This window comes from Piliocolobus tephrosceles, chromosome 10 (genome assembly GCF_002776525.5).
Source record: "Piliocolobus tephrosceles isolate RC106 chromosome 10, ASM277652v3, whole genome shotgun sequence".
NCBI lineage: Eukaryota > Metazoa > Chordata > Mammalia > Primates > Cercopithecidae > Piliocolobus > Piliocolobus tephrosceles.
In genome coordinates this window covers 27,668,676-27,685,385 of record NC_045443.1, presented here as the reverse complement: position 1 = coordinate 27,685,385, position 16,710 = coordinate 27,668,676, and the positions used below count along the sequence as shown (strand labels likewise).

At 38.9% G+C, this 16,710-nt stretch overlaps 2 protein-coding genes across 3 annotated transcripts in view; both read right to left on the bottom strand.

Moving 5' to 3' along the window:
* SMCO2 (single-pass membrane protein with coiled-coil domains 2) overlaps nucleotides 1–6,231 on the bottom strand; it is a 79,272-nt gene extending 73,041 nt beyond the window's left edge. Inside the window, 2 exon segments of the mRNA XM_031936336.1 lie at nucleotides 3,321–3,504; nucleotides 6,200–6,231. The gene's annotated coding sequence lies outside the window, so the exon portion shown is untranslated.
* A 2,422-nt stretch (nucleotides 6,232–8,653) lies between these two features.
* Nucleotides 8,654–16,710, bottom strand: part of ARNTL2 (aryl hydrocarbon receptor nuclear translocator like 2) — a 71,170-nt gene continuing 63,113 nt past the window's right edge. Inside the window, exons 15-17 of one of the 2 annotated variants that reach the window (XM_023209022.1) lie at nucleotides 13,710–13,788; nucleotides 11,448–11,556; nucleotides 8,654–9,145 (exon numbers count right to left, since the gene is read on the bottom strand). In XM_023209022.1, the coding sequence (XP_023064790.1) occupies nucleotides 9,009–9,145; nucleotides 11,448–11,556; nucleotides 13,710–13,788 (325 nt within the window). In that variant the 3' untranslated portion in view covers nucleotides 8,654–9,008. The remainder of the gene's footprint in view (nucleotides 9,146–11,447; nucleotides 11,557–13,709; nucleotides 13,789–16,710) is intronic. The other variant, XM_023209023.1, reaches the window with a different exon arrangement.

Sequence of the window (16,710 nt, the reverse complement as noted above, 5' to 3'; positions counted from 1 at the left end):
GCAGGTGTGCTGCACCCATTAACTCATCATTTACATTAGGTATATCTCCTAATGCTATCCCTCCCCGCTCCCCTAACCCCATGACAGGCCCTGGTGTGTGATGTTCCCCTTCCTGTGTCCAAATGTTCTCGTTGTTCAATTTCTACCTATGAGTGAGAATGTGCGGTGTTTTTTTTTTTTTGTCCTTGTGAAAATCAATGTGCAAAAATCACAAGCATTCCTATACACCAATAACAGAGAGCCAAATCATGAGTGAACTCCCAATCACAATTGCTTCAAAGAGAATAAAATACCTAGGAATACAACTTACAAGGGATGTGAATGACCTCTTCAAGGAGAACTACAAACCACTGCTCAACGAAATAAAAGAGGACACAAACAAATGGAAGAACATTCCATGCTCACGGATAGGAAGAATCAATATCGTGAAAATGGCCACACTGCCCAAGGTAATTTATAGATTCAATGCCATCCCCATCAAGCTACCAATGAGTTTCTTCATAGAATTGGAAAAAAACACCTTTAAAGTTCATATGGAACCAAAAAAGAGCCTGCATTGCCAAGACAATCCTAAGCCAAAAGAACAAAGCTGGATGCATCATGCTACCTGACTTCAAATTATATTACAAGGCTACAGTAACAAAAACAGCATGGTACTGGTACCAAAACAGAGATATAGACCAATGGAACAGAACAGAGGCCTCAGAAATAATCCCATATATCTACAACCATCTGATCTTTGACAAACCTGACAAAAACAAGAAATGGGGAAAGGATTCCCTATTTAATAAATGGTGCTGGGAAAACTGGCTAGCCATAAGTAGAAAGCTGAAACCAGATCCCTTCCTTACACCTTATATGAAAATTAATTCGAGATGGATTAAAGAATTAAATGTTAGACCAAAAACCATAAAAACCCTAGAAGAAAATCCAGGCAATACCATTCAGGACATAGGCATGGGCAAGGACTTCATGTCTAAAACACCAAAAGCAATGGTAACAAAAGCCAAAATTGACAAATGGGATCTAATTAAACTAAAGAGCTTCTGCACAGCAAAAGAAACTACCATCAGAGTCAACAGGCAACCTACAGAATGGGAGAAAATTTTTGCAATCTACTCATCTGACAAAGGGCTAATATCCAGAATCTACAAAGAACTCAAACAAATTTACAAGAAAAAAACAAACAACTCCATCAAAAAGTGGGCAAAGGATATGAACAGACACTTCTCAAAGGAAGACATGTAAGGAAGCCAAAAGACACAAGAAAAAATGCTCATCATCACTCACCATCAGAGAAATGCAAATCAAAACCACAATGAGATACCATCTCACACCAGTTAGAATGGCAATCATTAACAAGTCAGGAAACAACAGGTGCTGGAGAGGATGTGGAGAAATAGGAACACTTTCACACTGTTGGTGGGACTATAAAGTAGTTCAACCATTGTGGAAGACAGTGTGGCAATTCCTCAAGGATCTAGAACTAGAAATACCATTTGACCCAGCCATCCCATTACTATTAATGGGTATAATCCCATTTAATTATGGATTATACCCATTACTATTAATAGGTATAATCCCATTAATACCCAAAGGATTATAAATCATGCTGCTATAAAGACGCATGCACACGTATGTTTATTGCAGCACTATTCACAATAATAAAGACTTGGAACCAACTCAAATGTCCATCAATGAGAGACTGGATTAAGAAAATGTGGCACATATATGCCATGGAATACTATGCAGCCACAAAAAAGGATGAGTTCATGTCCTTTGTAGGGACTTGGATGAAGCTGGAAACCATCATTCTCAGCATTAAACTCTTTATTGCAATTTCCCCATCTTGATAAATTGGTTCTATCTGGGCAGCAGGCAAGAAGAGCCCATTGTGTGGTTGTAATACCTACACCAATTCTAGGGAGTCAACCAGCATGAATTACAAGAGGTTCTATTGTCCCTTCTGCAGATAACCCCTTCCTCCCTCTGGCCCCAGGTTGTCTGGCTGTTGGCTATTTCTGATGTCTTTTCCCCTTCAAGGATGCCTTTAAAGTTCATTTTAATGTATTTAATCAGAATTAAAATGTTATAAAGGGAAGGCAAAATAAGCAGTACGTTCTGTCCACCCTGAGGCCCTCTGTTCCCTACTCCACTTTCCTCAGAAGAGCCCTAGAATAAGAGGTCTGTGGACATGCCCATTTGTTGTTTGTGAATGGCAAGATCAGCGGTTCTCAAAGTGTGGTCCCCAGGCCAGATACCTCAGGATCACCTGGCAACCTATTGGAAATGCAAAATCTCAAGCTCCAAGTCAGACCAACTGAATCGGAAATTATGGGCATAAGGGGATCCATAATCTGTGTTTTAACAAGTCCTCCAGGTAATTCTGATGCAACTAAATGTGAGAACCATTGGTCTGGATAAATAGGAAAAAACTGCAAGAGTGTAACATATTTTGACGACTTCACAAGCAAAGTTAAAGCCTGACCTTCCCATACTCTATTAGCGCTCCGCACATCCCTTTAAAGTAACAGCTATCGTATTCTATAGTTACTGCTTTCCACTGTCTTTCTACTAAACTGTGGTCTCTTAAGAGCAGGGACTGTGGTGTTTTCAATTGTCTCTAAGAGCATAGCACAGGATAAATAAGTCCTTAAATGGAAAGAAATGGTGTCATTTATTAAGAACCATTTGAACTTTCTTTTAAAATGCCTTATAGATGTCCCCCTTAGCAAACAAAATTGTTTACTTCTTTGTGCTATAGACGTACGTCTTCCCAAACACCCTACCTCAGTTGGGTTCTCTAGGTACTTAACACTTTCCCATTGGTTATGAATTTCTACTGTTATTTGGGTTAAACTTTTGCAAGGCTTAAACTGCTGTTATACTACTTATATATTTGTTTGCTATATAGTCTCAGGAATTTTTTACTAACTTAATGAAGCGTCTCTATAACACTAATTTCCAACATTTATTATCATACTGTAGAGCTTATAGATATATATAATATATTATATATATTACATATATTATATATATATAATGATCATTGTTAAAATTACTGTCATTGTGATAAGCACTTTATGTAAGCTAATTTAATCCTCACTAAAGCTCTGCAGGGGTATTTACAAATGAAGTCTACTTTACAAATGAAGAAACTGAGGCTCAAAAGCTTCAGTGTGCTGCTCATCTCAGATCTATCTCCCATCCTCCATACTCACATATCCAACTATCTACTAGACATCACCTGGATGAACACAACTTGTCTAGAACTGATGCAACTTCTACCCCAAAGTTGTCTCTCCTCGTGTAACTCTTACCTCTTGAACAGCACTGCAATCCAGACCCCTGGGGCCAGAAACTTGAGTCATTATTCACAGCTTTTGCTTCAACATTTCCCATACGCAATTGGTCCTCAAGTTCTTGCCATTCTACTTCTGTAATACTAATCTCAAATCTGTATCCTCTTCACCTTCACAGCCTCTTGTGCTGGCAGCAGGAGACCTGGGGAAGAGGAGAGTCCAATGTGTTGGAAGATTCCCATGGGAGATCCCCATGTTATTTATGGGATTCCAACAGGGCTGCCTTGCCAACCTTCAACCCAAGGTTGGGCATGTATCACAGCCTGGCCAATCTGTATATTCCAGCCTGTTGACCTGAAAAGAACCTACTGCTTATTTTGCCTTCCCTTTCTAACATTTTAATTCTGATTAAATAAATTAAAATAAACTTTAAAGGCATCCTTGAAGGGGAGAAGATGTCAGATGCCAACAGCCAGACAGCCTGGGGCCAGAGGGAGGACCGGGTTATCTGCAGAAGAGACAATAGAACCTTGTAATTCATGATGGTTGACGCCCTAGAATTAGTGTAGGTACTGTAACTGCCCAATGGAAGGTCCAGGTAGACCAAGTGGATCCAGATGCCCAGTCAATGCACATTTGCGTGTGAATTACTAGGAAACAGAGGCTCTCTTTCCATTGAAATTGTCAGGTCTAAGAACAATACATGCTTGGAACTTCGAGTGTCATTATGGGGAGAGGGTCTACCAAAACATAAAACCAGCTCAGAGGAAAGCAAAGCTGAGAGATGAAATGAGGAAGAGGCAGAAAGGGAGGAGAAGAGAGTCAGAGGGTCAGATAAGGCTGATGATGTTGGAGTCTGATGTAAGCAGAAGAAAATCTTTACTGGTTAAACCACTGAGATTTTGGAGTTGTTATAGCAGTTAATATACCCTGGGGAACACACCCAGAAACATATATAGTAACAGAGTTCAATGTATCCCTCTGCCCAGTGGTTTGAGGGCACTGGATGGTTTCCTTAATCTATGTTTCCACATTAGAAAGTAGTTAAGGGCATACTTTTTGGAGGAAGTTTATTAAATTTAAAAAAAAAAAAACTACAAATGAGTAATTATAAAAATATAATTTCACTCTTTTCATTATTTACCACAAAAATTTAAAAATACCAATATACAGACAAGTGCAAGTGAACTGGAAAAGAGCTAAAAATTGTATAAAAGACAAACCTAAACTCAAGAATATATGAGCAGTGACGTACACCACATACTCTCAAGTGAGTTCAGAAAGCATATTCCATGCTGGACAGGTTTCTTTCCAGGTCAGTTTTTATTGGCACCACACCTGGAAAGCTCCCTAAGCCAAAGTTCTTATGTATCAGGATCTTCCTAGCCCTCCCTCGGAAAGCATTTCTCATAAAACAACTCTCACCAGACAGGCTGACTTATTGTAGGCGCAAAAATCATACATGCCTCTCATAGGCCCCATGGAGCTTGGAAAAAAAAGATCTGCGAATGAAAACAAAGCATTATAAAAACGGAAAAGTGGCACCTAGTGGCCACTTAGCAGCTTTTCTTTATGGCTTCTAGTTAATCATAGATGTCGGGCTCTCTGCCCATAGCATTGTGCTGGGCAAGTATGAGTCTCCAATTCCAGAGCCCAGCAATGACCTACCCGAGGGGGAGATACCTCTCGGCAGCATGATCTGAACCTGGACACTACTAAACATGGTCTGGTAACTAAATATTGGCTATTTCTTGTACCTGTGCCCCAGATTTTATGGAGATCCCTCGATGGCTATGATGACAAAGACCTTTTCTGACGTGACACTGTAAATAAACACTTCCCTTTCAATTCCATTTATTTACTAAAAGTCTCTATTCTGTACTTTCCTGTTTGTCTTTCTGTTTCACGACAGATTTCTAAATTTGGTGATGACCATATAACTCATTTCACTTGATTCCAAGTATCATCCTGTAATAAAATATCTGATATTTTAAAGTTTATTATTTTCAAAAGTTTAAATTTGGTAACATGGATAGAGACTTGTTATTTGATCTTACAGATTCAAGGATCAATAAATAATTGTTCTTCAAACATGGTACTTAAGGAAAAATATCCTTATGGTATAAACTTTGGTCTACTTCAATATTAACCACTTAATATAATGTTCTAGAGCAGCGCTGTCCAATAGAAATATAATCTGAGCCACATGTATAATTTTATTTTCTAGCCACATTAAAAAAGTAAAAAGATACAAGTAGAATTTTAATGTTTTATTTAATTCAGTATATCCAAAATATCATTTGAACATGTAATTAATATAAAATTATTAATGTGATATTTTACATTCTTTTGGTAATACTAGTCTTCAAAATCTGGTATGTATCTTACATTGACAGCACACTTCACTTTGTGCTAGCCACACTGCAAGTACTCAGCAGCCACATGTGGCTAGTGGCTACCGCACTGGACAGCACAGTTCTAGGTTCCACCCTAAAGCCCAAGTCCTGTGGATTAGAATCCCAGAATCAGAGTTGGAAGTAAACATAGAGATCAAACCTCCTTTTAAAAATGAGGAAGCTGAGGCACAGAGAGTTTAAATGGCTTGCATGAGGTCACACAGCTAAACTCAGCCTCAACAGGGTCTTCTGATTCTAGGCACTCTTCCCACTCCACTACATTACTGTAGTGGTAATTCTTAGGGTTAAAAAAGAGTCTACAGTACTGTTTTTATGATACTTTTATGCAATTTGTGGATATATTCTTTCTCACCAAAGTTCAAACAATTGATTTGTAGGAGAAAAAAGTAACATAGTGTATGCCATAAAAATATGTCATGTCCAACAGCAAAAATCAAATTTAGTTGAAGAAAACTAAAACATTTTGAAGGAAACACAAACCTTAGGAGAGCGACGGTATCATACGATGCATGGATTAGATTCTGAGTCCAGGACAAAAGGATCTACAGAAAATATTAGAGTGAACTAATAAAGGATCACACCATGCACAGAGTATTCAACTGGCTATCTGCCCACTGGTCTATGGAATCGAACAGCCCCTCCTCTTGCAAACAGAAAAAACTGCCACTGTCTGAGGCAGCACTGGTCTGCCTCTAGAAACTCTGCCTCTCAAATCCTGGCATCAGGAGGGCAGGTCTGCCCCCATCTGCTTTTGAGGCCATCCAGCCATGATGGCCTACCCTGGCACTCCTGACTCAGGCAGACTCTTTGGAAGCCAAGTCCAACCCACAATGGTTCAGTCCCCTAAAAAGTGTTATTGGTAGGAAAGCCCCCCTGCCCAATTTAGAGAACACAGGGGATCTTTCACATTTCCTTAGACTTAACTGTAATGCTTAGACTGCTGCACACCAATTCTCCCCATCTCGTAGGATTTCTTTGGCTTATTCTAAACCTGATGTCTCTCAGGTCCTCGAGTGTCAGACCAGGAATGGTGCCGACCCTCCAACATTGCTGGGACACTGTATCAGTTCAAGAGGTCAGGGTGCCAATACATCCTTGTCCACGCAGCCCCTGCATATTTCACACTTGAAGGGAACATTTGTTTTTGGTTATTGTCTGTTGGTATGTTTGTCATTAACATGTCTGACAGAAGTTCTAATCTATCACCTACAGCTAAAGAAATAGCATGCAGGGTCAAAATGCTTTGTTTTGGCAAGGGGCTCTGAGGGAAATTTGCTGGAAAGATGTAGCACCATATAGAACAGGAAACTGGATTTGAAGCCCACATTGAAGTGTGAGGGTTGCCGCATGAGTTCCCAGTCTATCTGACTTTCATTTATGAGGCACAAGAGAGAATATATGGGAGCATACTTGGTAAGCTATGAAGAGATACCGAAGCAGAAAGTGTTATAAAGTATGATCCCCGAGAAGGTAGACATGCAGTATTTTAAATAATCTTAATTCTTATACTGAATTTGAGCCATCTCTGGATTAATTACTGTTAAAAATGCTCTCCAAATTTTAAATTATAACTAGAAAATCGGTTTTAAAATTATTTCTCATTGCCTCATAATTTTAAAAATGTACTTGTCATTTGTTTCATTACCTTTGGTTACAGGCGATAATAACTGTAATTACCTAATTACCTAGAAAGCTACAACTAGTTCCTAGGTCAGTTAGTTAATCATTTAACCAGTGAGACCAATGTTTTCCCAAATGTGTATAAAGAAACTGGTTTAGGCCGGGCGCGGTGGCTCAAGCCTGTAATCCCAGCACTTTGGGAGGCCGAGACGGGCGGATCACGAGGTCAGGAGATCGAGACCATCTTGACTAACACAGTGAAACCCCATCTCTACTAAAAAATACAAAAAACTAGCCAGGCGAGGTGGCGGCCCCCTGTAGTCCCAGCTACTCGGGAGGCTGAGGCAGGAGAATGGTGTGAACCCGGGAGGCGGAGCTTGCAATGAGCTGAGATCCGGCCACTGCACTCCAGCCTGGGCAACAGAGCGAGACTCTGTCTCAGAAAAAAAAAAAAAAAAAAAGAAACTGGTTTATATACATTACACATTTAAAACTCTATGAATTCAATGTGTGACTTTACACAAGACATTTAATCTGCCCAGGCCTACTTTTTTCCTTTAGGACAAATCTATCCCTAAGTATTTTTTCAATGTCAAAAACCTAATCCAGCTATAATAGAGATCTTCAGTGATTATATTAAGAGTAAATCTTATTTATTTATTTTTTTTGAGATGAAGTCTCACTCTGTTGTCCAGACTGCAGTGCAGTGGTGCGATCTTGGCTCACTGCAACCTCTGCCTCCCAGGTTCAAGCAATCCTCTCAACTCAGCCTCCCAAGTAGCTGGGATTATGCCCAGGTAATTTTTTTTTGTATTTTTAGTAGAGATAGGGTTTCACCATATTGGCCAGGCTGGTCTTGAACTCCTGACCTTAAGTGATCTGCCTGCCTCGGCCTCCCAAAGTACTGGGATTACAGGCGTAAGCCACCACGTCCGGCTTAGTAAGAGTAAATCTTACATGCAAAGGTTAATCCCCAAGATCTAGGGCCCAAGATCCTTCCTTTTCTGTAAGGAAAACTGAAACTCTTTTGACTTTCTGCATTTTAAGTAATAAATCATCTCAATTAAAATTCATCTTAAAGTGCTCAATTGAGCATACATATCCCAGCTCTGTGCTTGCCTAAGTCTCCAAAGATCAAATACAGTATTCAATGTGATTATGACTATAAATTGCACTGTCCCTTTCAATGTTCAAGTACTCACTGTTTTCTTAAAGTGCGTAAGCCCTATCCTCAATTAAGGAAATTCGCAAGGAATGGAAAATGTTCCAAATTATACAAACCTACTATTATAAATGAATCTTAGACACAAAGGAAAATATCAATATATTACATTACCCCAACTAAAAAAAACTGCATCAAAAATAAAACAAAGCCAAAACAATAGGTATGTAGTATTCTTGGTTAGAAATATTTTAGCAAAAATATGGCAACTAGTGGATTATAAGCCATTTCACTGAATAAAGGAGTCTATAACAAACTTGGTTCTCTTGGGAGGAAAACATATTTCCCCACATCCCTGTGACAATAAGATGCAAATCTATAAAAACTGGTAGAACATTAATAAAAGATACAAACAATATCAATACAGTACTGAACAATAGTTGAGACAGTTTTTCGTAAATAAAATGCTTTAAAATGTTTCTCATTTTCGGAGTTAAAAATCAAAGGCTAGAGGGTCCACTGGATGTCACTGAAGTCCCCAGGGTCTCCCAGGCCCCCCTCTGCTTCTAAGTAATTCATAAATGCAGCCATGGCTGTGTCATCATTGTCACACAGGGTATCGAAATCCAACTGTGCACCATCACCTATGAATTAAAATACAGGCCTGTGTAAGTAAAGGTGATCAAGAAAGTCATACGTTTCACACATTTAGAGGTTAAAGAATGATTGTGACTAAAAAAATGGCAAAGCTAGAAAACCATAAAATGTGTTTTTGAAGGCAAAGTATGTATCTTAAGCTGAAGACACCTGATACATCTTTAAATGGGTTACCTAGTTTTATAACAATCTTCTACCAGATAAATCGCACCTAATTCATCTGTTACAGAGAGGTAAGCTAGTCTATGAGTTTTCTAATAGGAAATTACACTGCTAAAGGGTACAGACTCTCAGAGAGCTGGAAGGAAGCTAGGAGATTTAGTGTGTGTGTGTGTGTGTGTGTGTGTGTAAATCCTGGAAGGAGAAAATGTAATCTGCTTGTGAAAAAACCCTATCTGTTTCATACTGAAATGAGAAGCTTAAGACAAAAGCATCTTCTAAAACTTTGGAATTTTCTTACAAAAGGGAGGTAAATCAGATTTTTATCAAAAAAGGAAATAAGTAGGAACCATGGAGATGATAATTAATTTAGAGATAAGAGGTTCTAGAAATTAGGGTTAAAATGCAGATAAAGACTAACCGAAGGTTTGCATATATGTGTCAAAGAACAATGGAACTTCAGATAATAAATATATGACTCTCTGTGCGTTTAAAGTGGATATCCAAATTCCTTCAAGACCTTTGCTTCTCTTTAGTGTATGCTTTAGCAGAGCAATGTCAGTCATGGAGGATATGAAACTATATACAATAGTTTGAATTGTCCACTAAAATTCATGCATTGGAAACTTAATCCCCAACACAACGGTGTTGAGAAGTGAGACCTGAGACAAGGGGATTAGGTCATGAGGCCTTTGCGCTCATGAACGGACTGTCATTATTGTGGGAGTTGGTTAGTTACCTCAAGAGTGGGTTTGTTATTTTTTTATTTTTTTATTTTTGAGACGGAGTCTCGCTCTGCCGCCCAGGCTGGAGTGCTGTGGCCGGATCTCAGCTCACTGCAAACTCCGCCTCCCGGGTTCACGCCATTCTCCTGCCTCAGCCTCCTGAGTAGCTGGGACTACAGGCGACCGCCACCTCGCCCGGCTAATTTTTTTGTATTTTTTAGTAGAGACGGGGTTTCACCGTGTTAGCCAGGATGGTCTCGATCTCCTGACCTCGTGATCCGCCCGTCTCGGCCTCCCAAAGTGCTGGGATTACAGGCTTGAGCCACCGCGCCCGGCCAAGAGTGGGTTTGTTATAAGAGTTTTCCCACATCTTGCTTTCTTGCTCTTACGCTCTCTTGCCCTTCTAACTTCCACCATGGAAAGATGAGGCATGAAGGTGTTCATAAGATGCCTGCACTATACTCTTGGACTTCCCAGTCCCCAGAGCTGTGAGCCAAATAATTTCTGTTTATTACAAATTACTCCATCTGTGGTATTCTGTTACAGCAGCATAAAACAGACTAAAATACCACATTACTCAATTTACTTATCTGAACTTTGCATAAACATTGTTAAAATGAATGATTACATCTTAAACTTTTTTGACTTCTATCCTTTATGAATTCTTGGTAATTCTTGAGAATGGATCTTTTTTTTTTTTTGAGATGGAGTCTCACTCTGTCGCTCAGGCTGGAGTGCAGTGGCACGATCTTGGCTCACTGCAAGCTCCGCCTCCCAGGTTCATGCCATTCTCCCGCCTCAGCCTTCCAAGCAGCAGGGACCACAGGTGCCCGCCACCATGCCCGGCCAATTTTTTGCATTTTTAGTAGAGACATGGTTTCACCATGTTAGCCAGGATGGTCTCGATCTCCTGACCTCGTGATCTGCCTGCCTCGGCCTCCCAAAGTGCTGGGATTACAGGCATGAGCCACCATGCCTGGCCAACGGTAGCATCCATTTTAAGATTGAGTACAATTATTGTTATTTAGAATCTTGAATGAAAAAATATTTATTTATTTATTTACTTATTTTTTTGAGACGTTCTCACTCTGTCATCCAGGCTAGTAGCTAGGACTATAGACATGAGCCATCATGCCTAGCTAATTAAAACAATTTTTTTTTTTCGGTAGAGATGGTTTGTTGCTATGTGTGCCAGGCTGGTTTGAACTTTTGGCCTCAAGCAATCCTCTGGCCTTGGCCTCCCAAAGTGCTGGGATTACAGGTGTGAGCCAATGTGCTCAACTGAAAAAAACCTTAGTTTTAAAAACTGTCTGCTTCTCTTGAAATTTCCTGTGCCTGAAAACACAGTGATTAAGAGGGGGGTTTTGATAATGAAAATGGTCAGCAGTTCCCAAAGAAAACTTACTGAGGAGTGGCTCATGGCTGTGGACAGCGACAGTACTCTGGTTTTGCCTGGTAGCCTCTAGCTCCCCCATTTCAGAAGGACTTGGTGGAAACAACTCCTTATTCGACATCTGAAAAGACAGCCAGAGTCATAAACAGTGAGGTTCCTACTAGAATAATAATAAATACTCTATTTATTTATTTATTTTTACTTTTTATTTTTTTTCAGATGGAGACTCGCTGTGTCACCCAGGCTGGAGTGCAGTGGCATGATCTCGGCTCATTGCAACGTCCACCTCCCGGGTTCAAGTGATTCTCCTGTCTCAGCCTCCTGACTAGCTGGGATTACAGGCATGTGTCACCACGCCTGGCTAATTTGGCTAATTTTTTGTATTTTTAGTAGAGACAGGGTTTCACCATGTTAGCCAGGATCTCCTGACCTCGTGATCCACCCGCCTTGGCCTCCCAAAGTGCTGGGATTACAGGTGTGAGCCACTGTGCCAGGCCAAGGTAAATACTTTTTGCAGTTATCAGACATGGGCCAGCCGCCAGTGCCACAACTACCACCATCAGTATGGAAGCTTGCTTTTCCCGAGTACCATGTGCCAAGCTCTCCACCTGCATTGTCTCATCTCACTTCTCAGATACTGTGAGGCAGCTATATTACACATCATAAATCTGAGGCCTAAAGAGGGCATCTTGCCCAAGGTGCTGAAGCCATGATTCTAACTAAAGTCTACCTGACTCCAAAGCCTGCATTCTTAAGAGCCATAACTGAAGGTGCATACGTAGGGAATAGTTTTGGATGAAGAAGAAAAAGTTCATGACCACAAATGCTTCAGGTCAAAGTTTCTTTCTGTGTTTATAAAATGATGGCAAAACTATACCTCATATAAAACTACTATGGGAAATACTGCTTTGGAGTGGGAAACACTAAATCAAATGCTGTTACTGAAAAGTTCTTATACTGTTCTATAGTTACAGGCCAAACAATCTAATAATCCATGTAGCTCATAAAATAGGAAATCACTTGCCTATACTGTCTTATTAAGTTGACATACTTTATCTATAGAATGCCTACATAATGTACACTACTTAGACATTTTTACTACCACATAAATCTGTTTCTCACATACCACCTCGCACAAAATGGATACTCAATAAACATGTGCTAACTGTATGAGTAAATGAATAAATAATAAAGCAGAAGACATGATATTTGTGTAAAAAGACATGACCATATTTATATTTTCTTTTTTCGCTTTTAGACAGTTGCAGTCTGCCAGTCAGGCTAGTGCAGTGGTATGATCATAGCTCACTTCAGCCTCAAACTTCTGGACTCAAGTGATCCTCCTGCCTCAGCCTCCTGCAGTAGCTGGGATTACAGGCATGGGCCACCATTACTGGCTAGTATTTTTAAAAATCTTTTTTAGAAAGGAGGTCTCACTATATTGCCCAGGCTGGTCTTGAACTCCTGGCCTCAAGTGATCTTCCCGCCTCAGCCTCCTGAGTAGCTGGAATTATAGGCACAGCCACCATGCCTGGCTCTGATATTCGTATTTTCAAGTTTCTGTTTGTCCCTGGTCAGATAAAATTTCTCTTTTCTCCTGTAGTCTTACACTGCTTGATTTACATATCTGCTTTAGAGCTTTTTGTTGTCTGTGCTAAATTAGAATTATATTGTATTTTAGTCTTCCAGATAGCACTAGGTTTAGTAATTTTTGTATATACAATAATACATTTCAAATAGCTAGTATTTGTTCAATTGAATTAAGTAGTATGTGGTATTTATCTCGTGGCTTATATTATTTAAACATTTTTTTTCAAACCTCAAGGAGTAGCTTTAATCTACTAAATTGCAACCTATTACAATAACAATAATAACAGCTACCATTTATTGAGCACTTACTGTGTGCTAGGCACTGTTGTAACAGTTTTTGTTTATGTATTTAAGCTCTTAATTCTCACAATCCTCTAGGAGATCAATGATATTCTTATTCCTACTTTACGAATGAGAAAATTGAGGTACAGAGAGTTTAAGTAAAAGCCCAAGGTTACGTCCCAGAAAGTGTCATAACTGGGACTCAGATACTATGTTCACAGCAACTTCACTCTTTACTATGCAACAAAGCCACTTAAAAATCACTGAGTGACAAAAATGGGTTCTTTTTTTTTTTTTTTTTTTCTGACAGAATGACTTCTTTTCTTAAAAGAAATAATCAACAAGGGGCAAATTTTATTGTTCATTTATTTCATGAATATTATCATTTACAAGTATACTTACACTCCTGCAGTTCACAGTGTTAGTATCTTTCATTAAATCTGTTGGACTCAAATCATCAAGGTATGAAGAAGACTGTAACCTTTAAAAAGTGATATATAAAACATTTTTAATTTTTACATATTTTAGAAGGAAATGTTCTCCTCTAAATACATAATAATCTACTAATAAAAATACAGTGAGGAGCTTGAAACTGAGTATCATAGCAGGTTTCACAATTACACTGACTTTCTAGGTGCCAGGCTTATTTTTGACTATGGAATGCTGAAAAACACTCCATAGTAAGTAGAAAAATAAAGCTCTGAGGTAAAATCTCTTGAGTAAATCATATCATCTGTCAATATAGCCTATGTTAAAATAACAGAATAACACAGCACAGTTTAAAACAGGTGCTCATGTCAAAAATCAGCTCCTCCTCAAGATACTAAATGGCAGAACTGAGAGTAAGGAAAGATTTACTAACATTCTGGAACCTTTTTAAAGGGGAAAATGTGCCATATTTTGACTACAATAGGTCATCCTCAGGTAAAAATCAATGAAACACATACATAGAGAACAAAATGGCATAAACACAACTTTATGCCTTTATGTGTTCCCAAGAAGGCAGTTGATGTTGAGGTGTACAACACGATGGTTTACTGTACATATACATAGTAAAATTGCTGCAGTTAAATAAATTTACATATTCATCACTTCCCACAGTTACCTGTGTGTATGTGTATGTTGACAGCACCTAAAACCTACTCTCCTAACAAATCTTCAGTATATAACATTATGAACTATAGTTAGTTCTCACGCTGCACATTCGATCTGCAGACTTATTCATTCTACCTTAAGACCTTAAGACCTAAGACTGGCCGGGCGCGGTGGCTCAAGCCTGTAATCCCAGCACTTTGGGAGGCCGAAACGGGCGGATCACGAGGTCAGGAGATCGTAGACCATCCTGGCTAACACGGTGAAACCCCGTCTCTACTAAAAAATACAAAAAACTAGCCGGGCGAGGTGGCGGGCGCCTGTAGTCCCAGCTGCTTGGGAGGCTGAGGCAGGAGAATGGCGTAAACCCTGGAGGCGGAGCTTGCAGTGGGCTGAGATCCAGCCACTGCACTCCAGCCTGGGCGACAGAGCGAGACTCCGTCTCAAAAAAAAAAAAAAAAAAGACCTAAGACTAAAAAACTATTAGGAGTAAATAGTGGAACAGCCTCATGACATTGGATTTGGCAATGATTTCTTGGTATGACATCAAAAGCACAGGCAACAAATGAAAATAAATAAATAAACTGGAGTATATAAAAATTAAAAACTTCTGTACATCAAAAAACCTGATCAACAGAGTAAAAAGGCAACCCAAAGACTGAGAGAAAATATTTGCCAATTACATATCTGCTAAGTGGTTAATATCCAGAATAGGTGAACAACTCCCAACTTAACAACAGCAACAAAACAAACAACTTGATTAAATAGTGGGCAAAGGACTTGAATGCACACTTCTCCAAAGAAAATATACAAATGGCCAATAAACACATGAAAAGGCAGTGAATATCACTAATCAGTAGGAAAATGATAATGATTAGCTCACTGCAGACTTGAAACTCCTGGGCTCAAGTAATCCTCCCACCTCAGCCTCCCAAGTAGCTGGGACTATAGCTGTGCATCACTATGCCTTGCTAATCTCTCTTTTTTTTTTTTTTTGAGATGGGGGTCTCGATATGTTGCCCAGGCTGGTCTTGAACTCCTAGCCTCACATGATCCTCTGCCTTGGCCTCCCAAAGTGCTGGGGATTACAAGCATGAGCTACTGCACCTAGCCTTTTATTGTGTCATTTTTTTTTTAATGTAATAAGCCAGGTAGCCAGGTGTGGTGGTGTGCGCCTGTAGTCCCAGCTGCCTGGGAGGCTGAGGCAGGAGGATCGCTTGAGCACGGGTTGTCCAGGCTGCAGTGAGCCATGATCGCACCACTGTACTCCAGCCTGGGGGATAGAGCAAGACCCTGCCTCAAAAGAAAATTTTTAAAAAACATAGTAACTATTCTATATACTATAATGTTTAATATAGAGAGAGATATAAAATTAAATACATAAGGTTTAATATAAAGCGTATTTTATTCTTTATACAATAAAACTCTTTATACATTAAGATAGTTTGTCTATTTTACTGTATGAAATCCACACATTTTCCAGTTTATAATTTCTCTTTTAACATTGTTATAATGATATAGTTACGTGTAAGGTTTTAATTTGCATACAATTAAATTTACCAAGTATTTTTCTTTATAAATTCTGGATTTTGTGATGTTTAGAAAGGACTTTTCAAGTTGAGAATACGAAAATTCATACATGTATTCTTGAAAAACTTTAGTTTTATAGTTTTACTTTGAGCTCTGATTTATCTGGAATTTATTTTAGTGTAAAGAATAAAGTTGGAGTCTAGCTTTATTTTTTCCCCAAATGGTTATACGGTTATCATAATGCCCTTTAATGTTTAATTCATTTCTACCTACTGGTTTGTCACTTTTAATTTTTACCATACAATAAATGTCCATGTGCATTTGATGATGTTTCTGAAATATAATATTTTACATTGATCTATTTGTGGGTCACACCAAAATGTTTCAGTGGTCATAGCTTTATAATGTATTTTAATATCTGATAGCATTAGTCTCACTTTATTACTTTCTTATTTTTCATAAATTTCTAGATACTTTAATGTGATTAGTATAATCTGTTGGATTCCAAAAAAAATGCATGGTGGTATTTTTTTTTATTTTTTATTTTTTTTTTTTATTTATTTTTTTTTGCATTTTTAGTTTTTTATTTTTTATTTATTTATTTTTTATTATACTTTAAGTTCTAGGGTACATGTGCATAACATGCAGGTTTGTTACATATGTACACTTGTGCCATGTTGGTGTGCTGCACCCATCAACTCGTCAGCACCCATCAATTCATCATTTATATCATGTATAACTCCCCAGTGCAATCCCTCCCCCCTCCCCCCTCCCCATGATA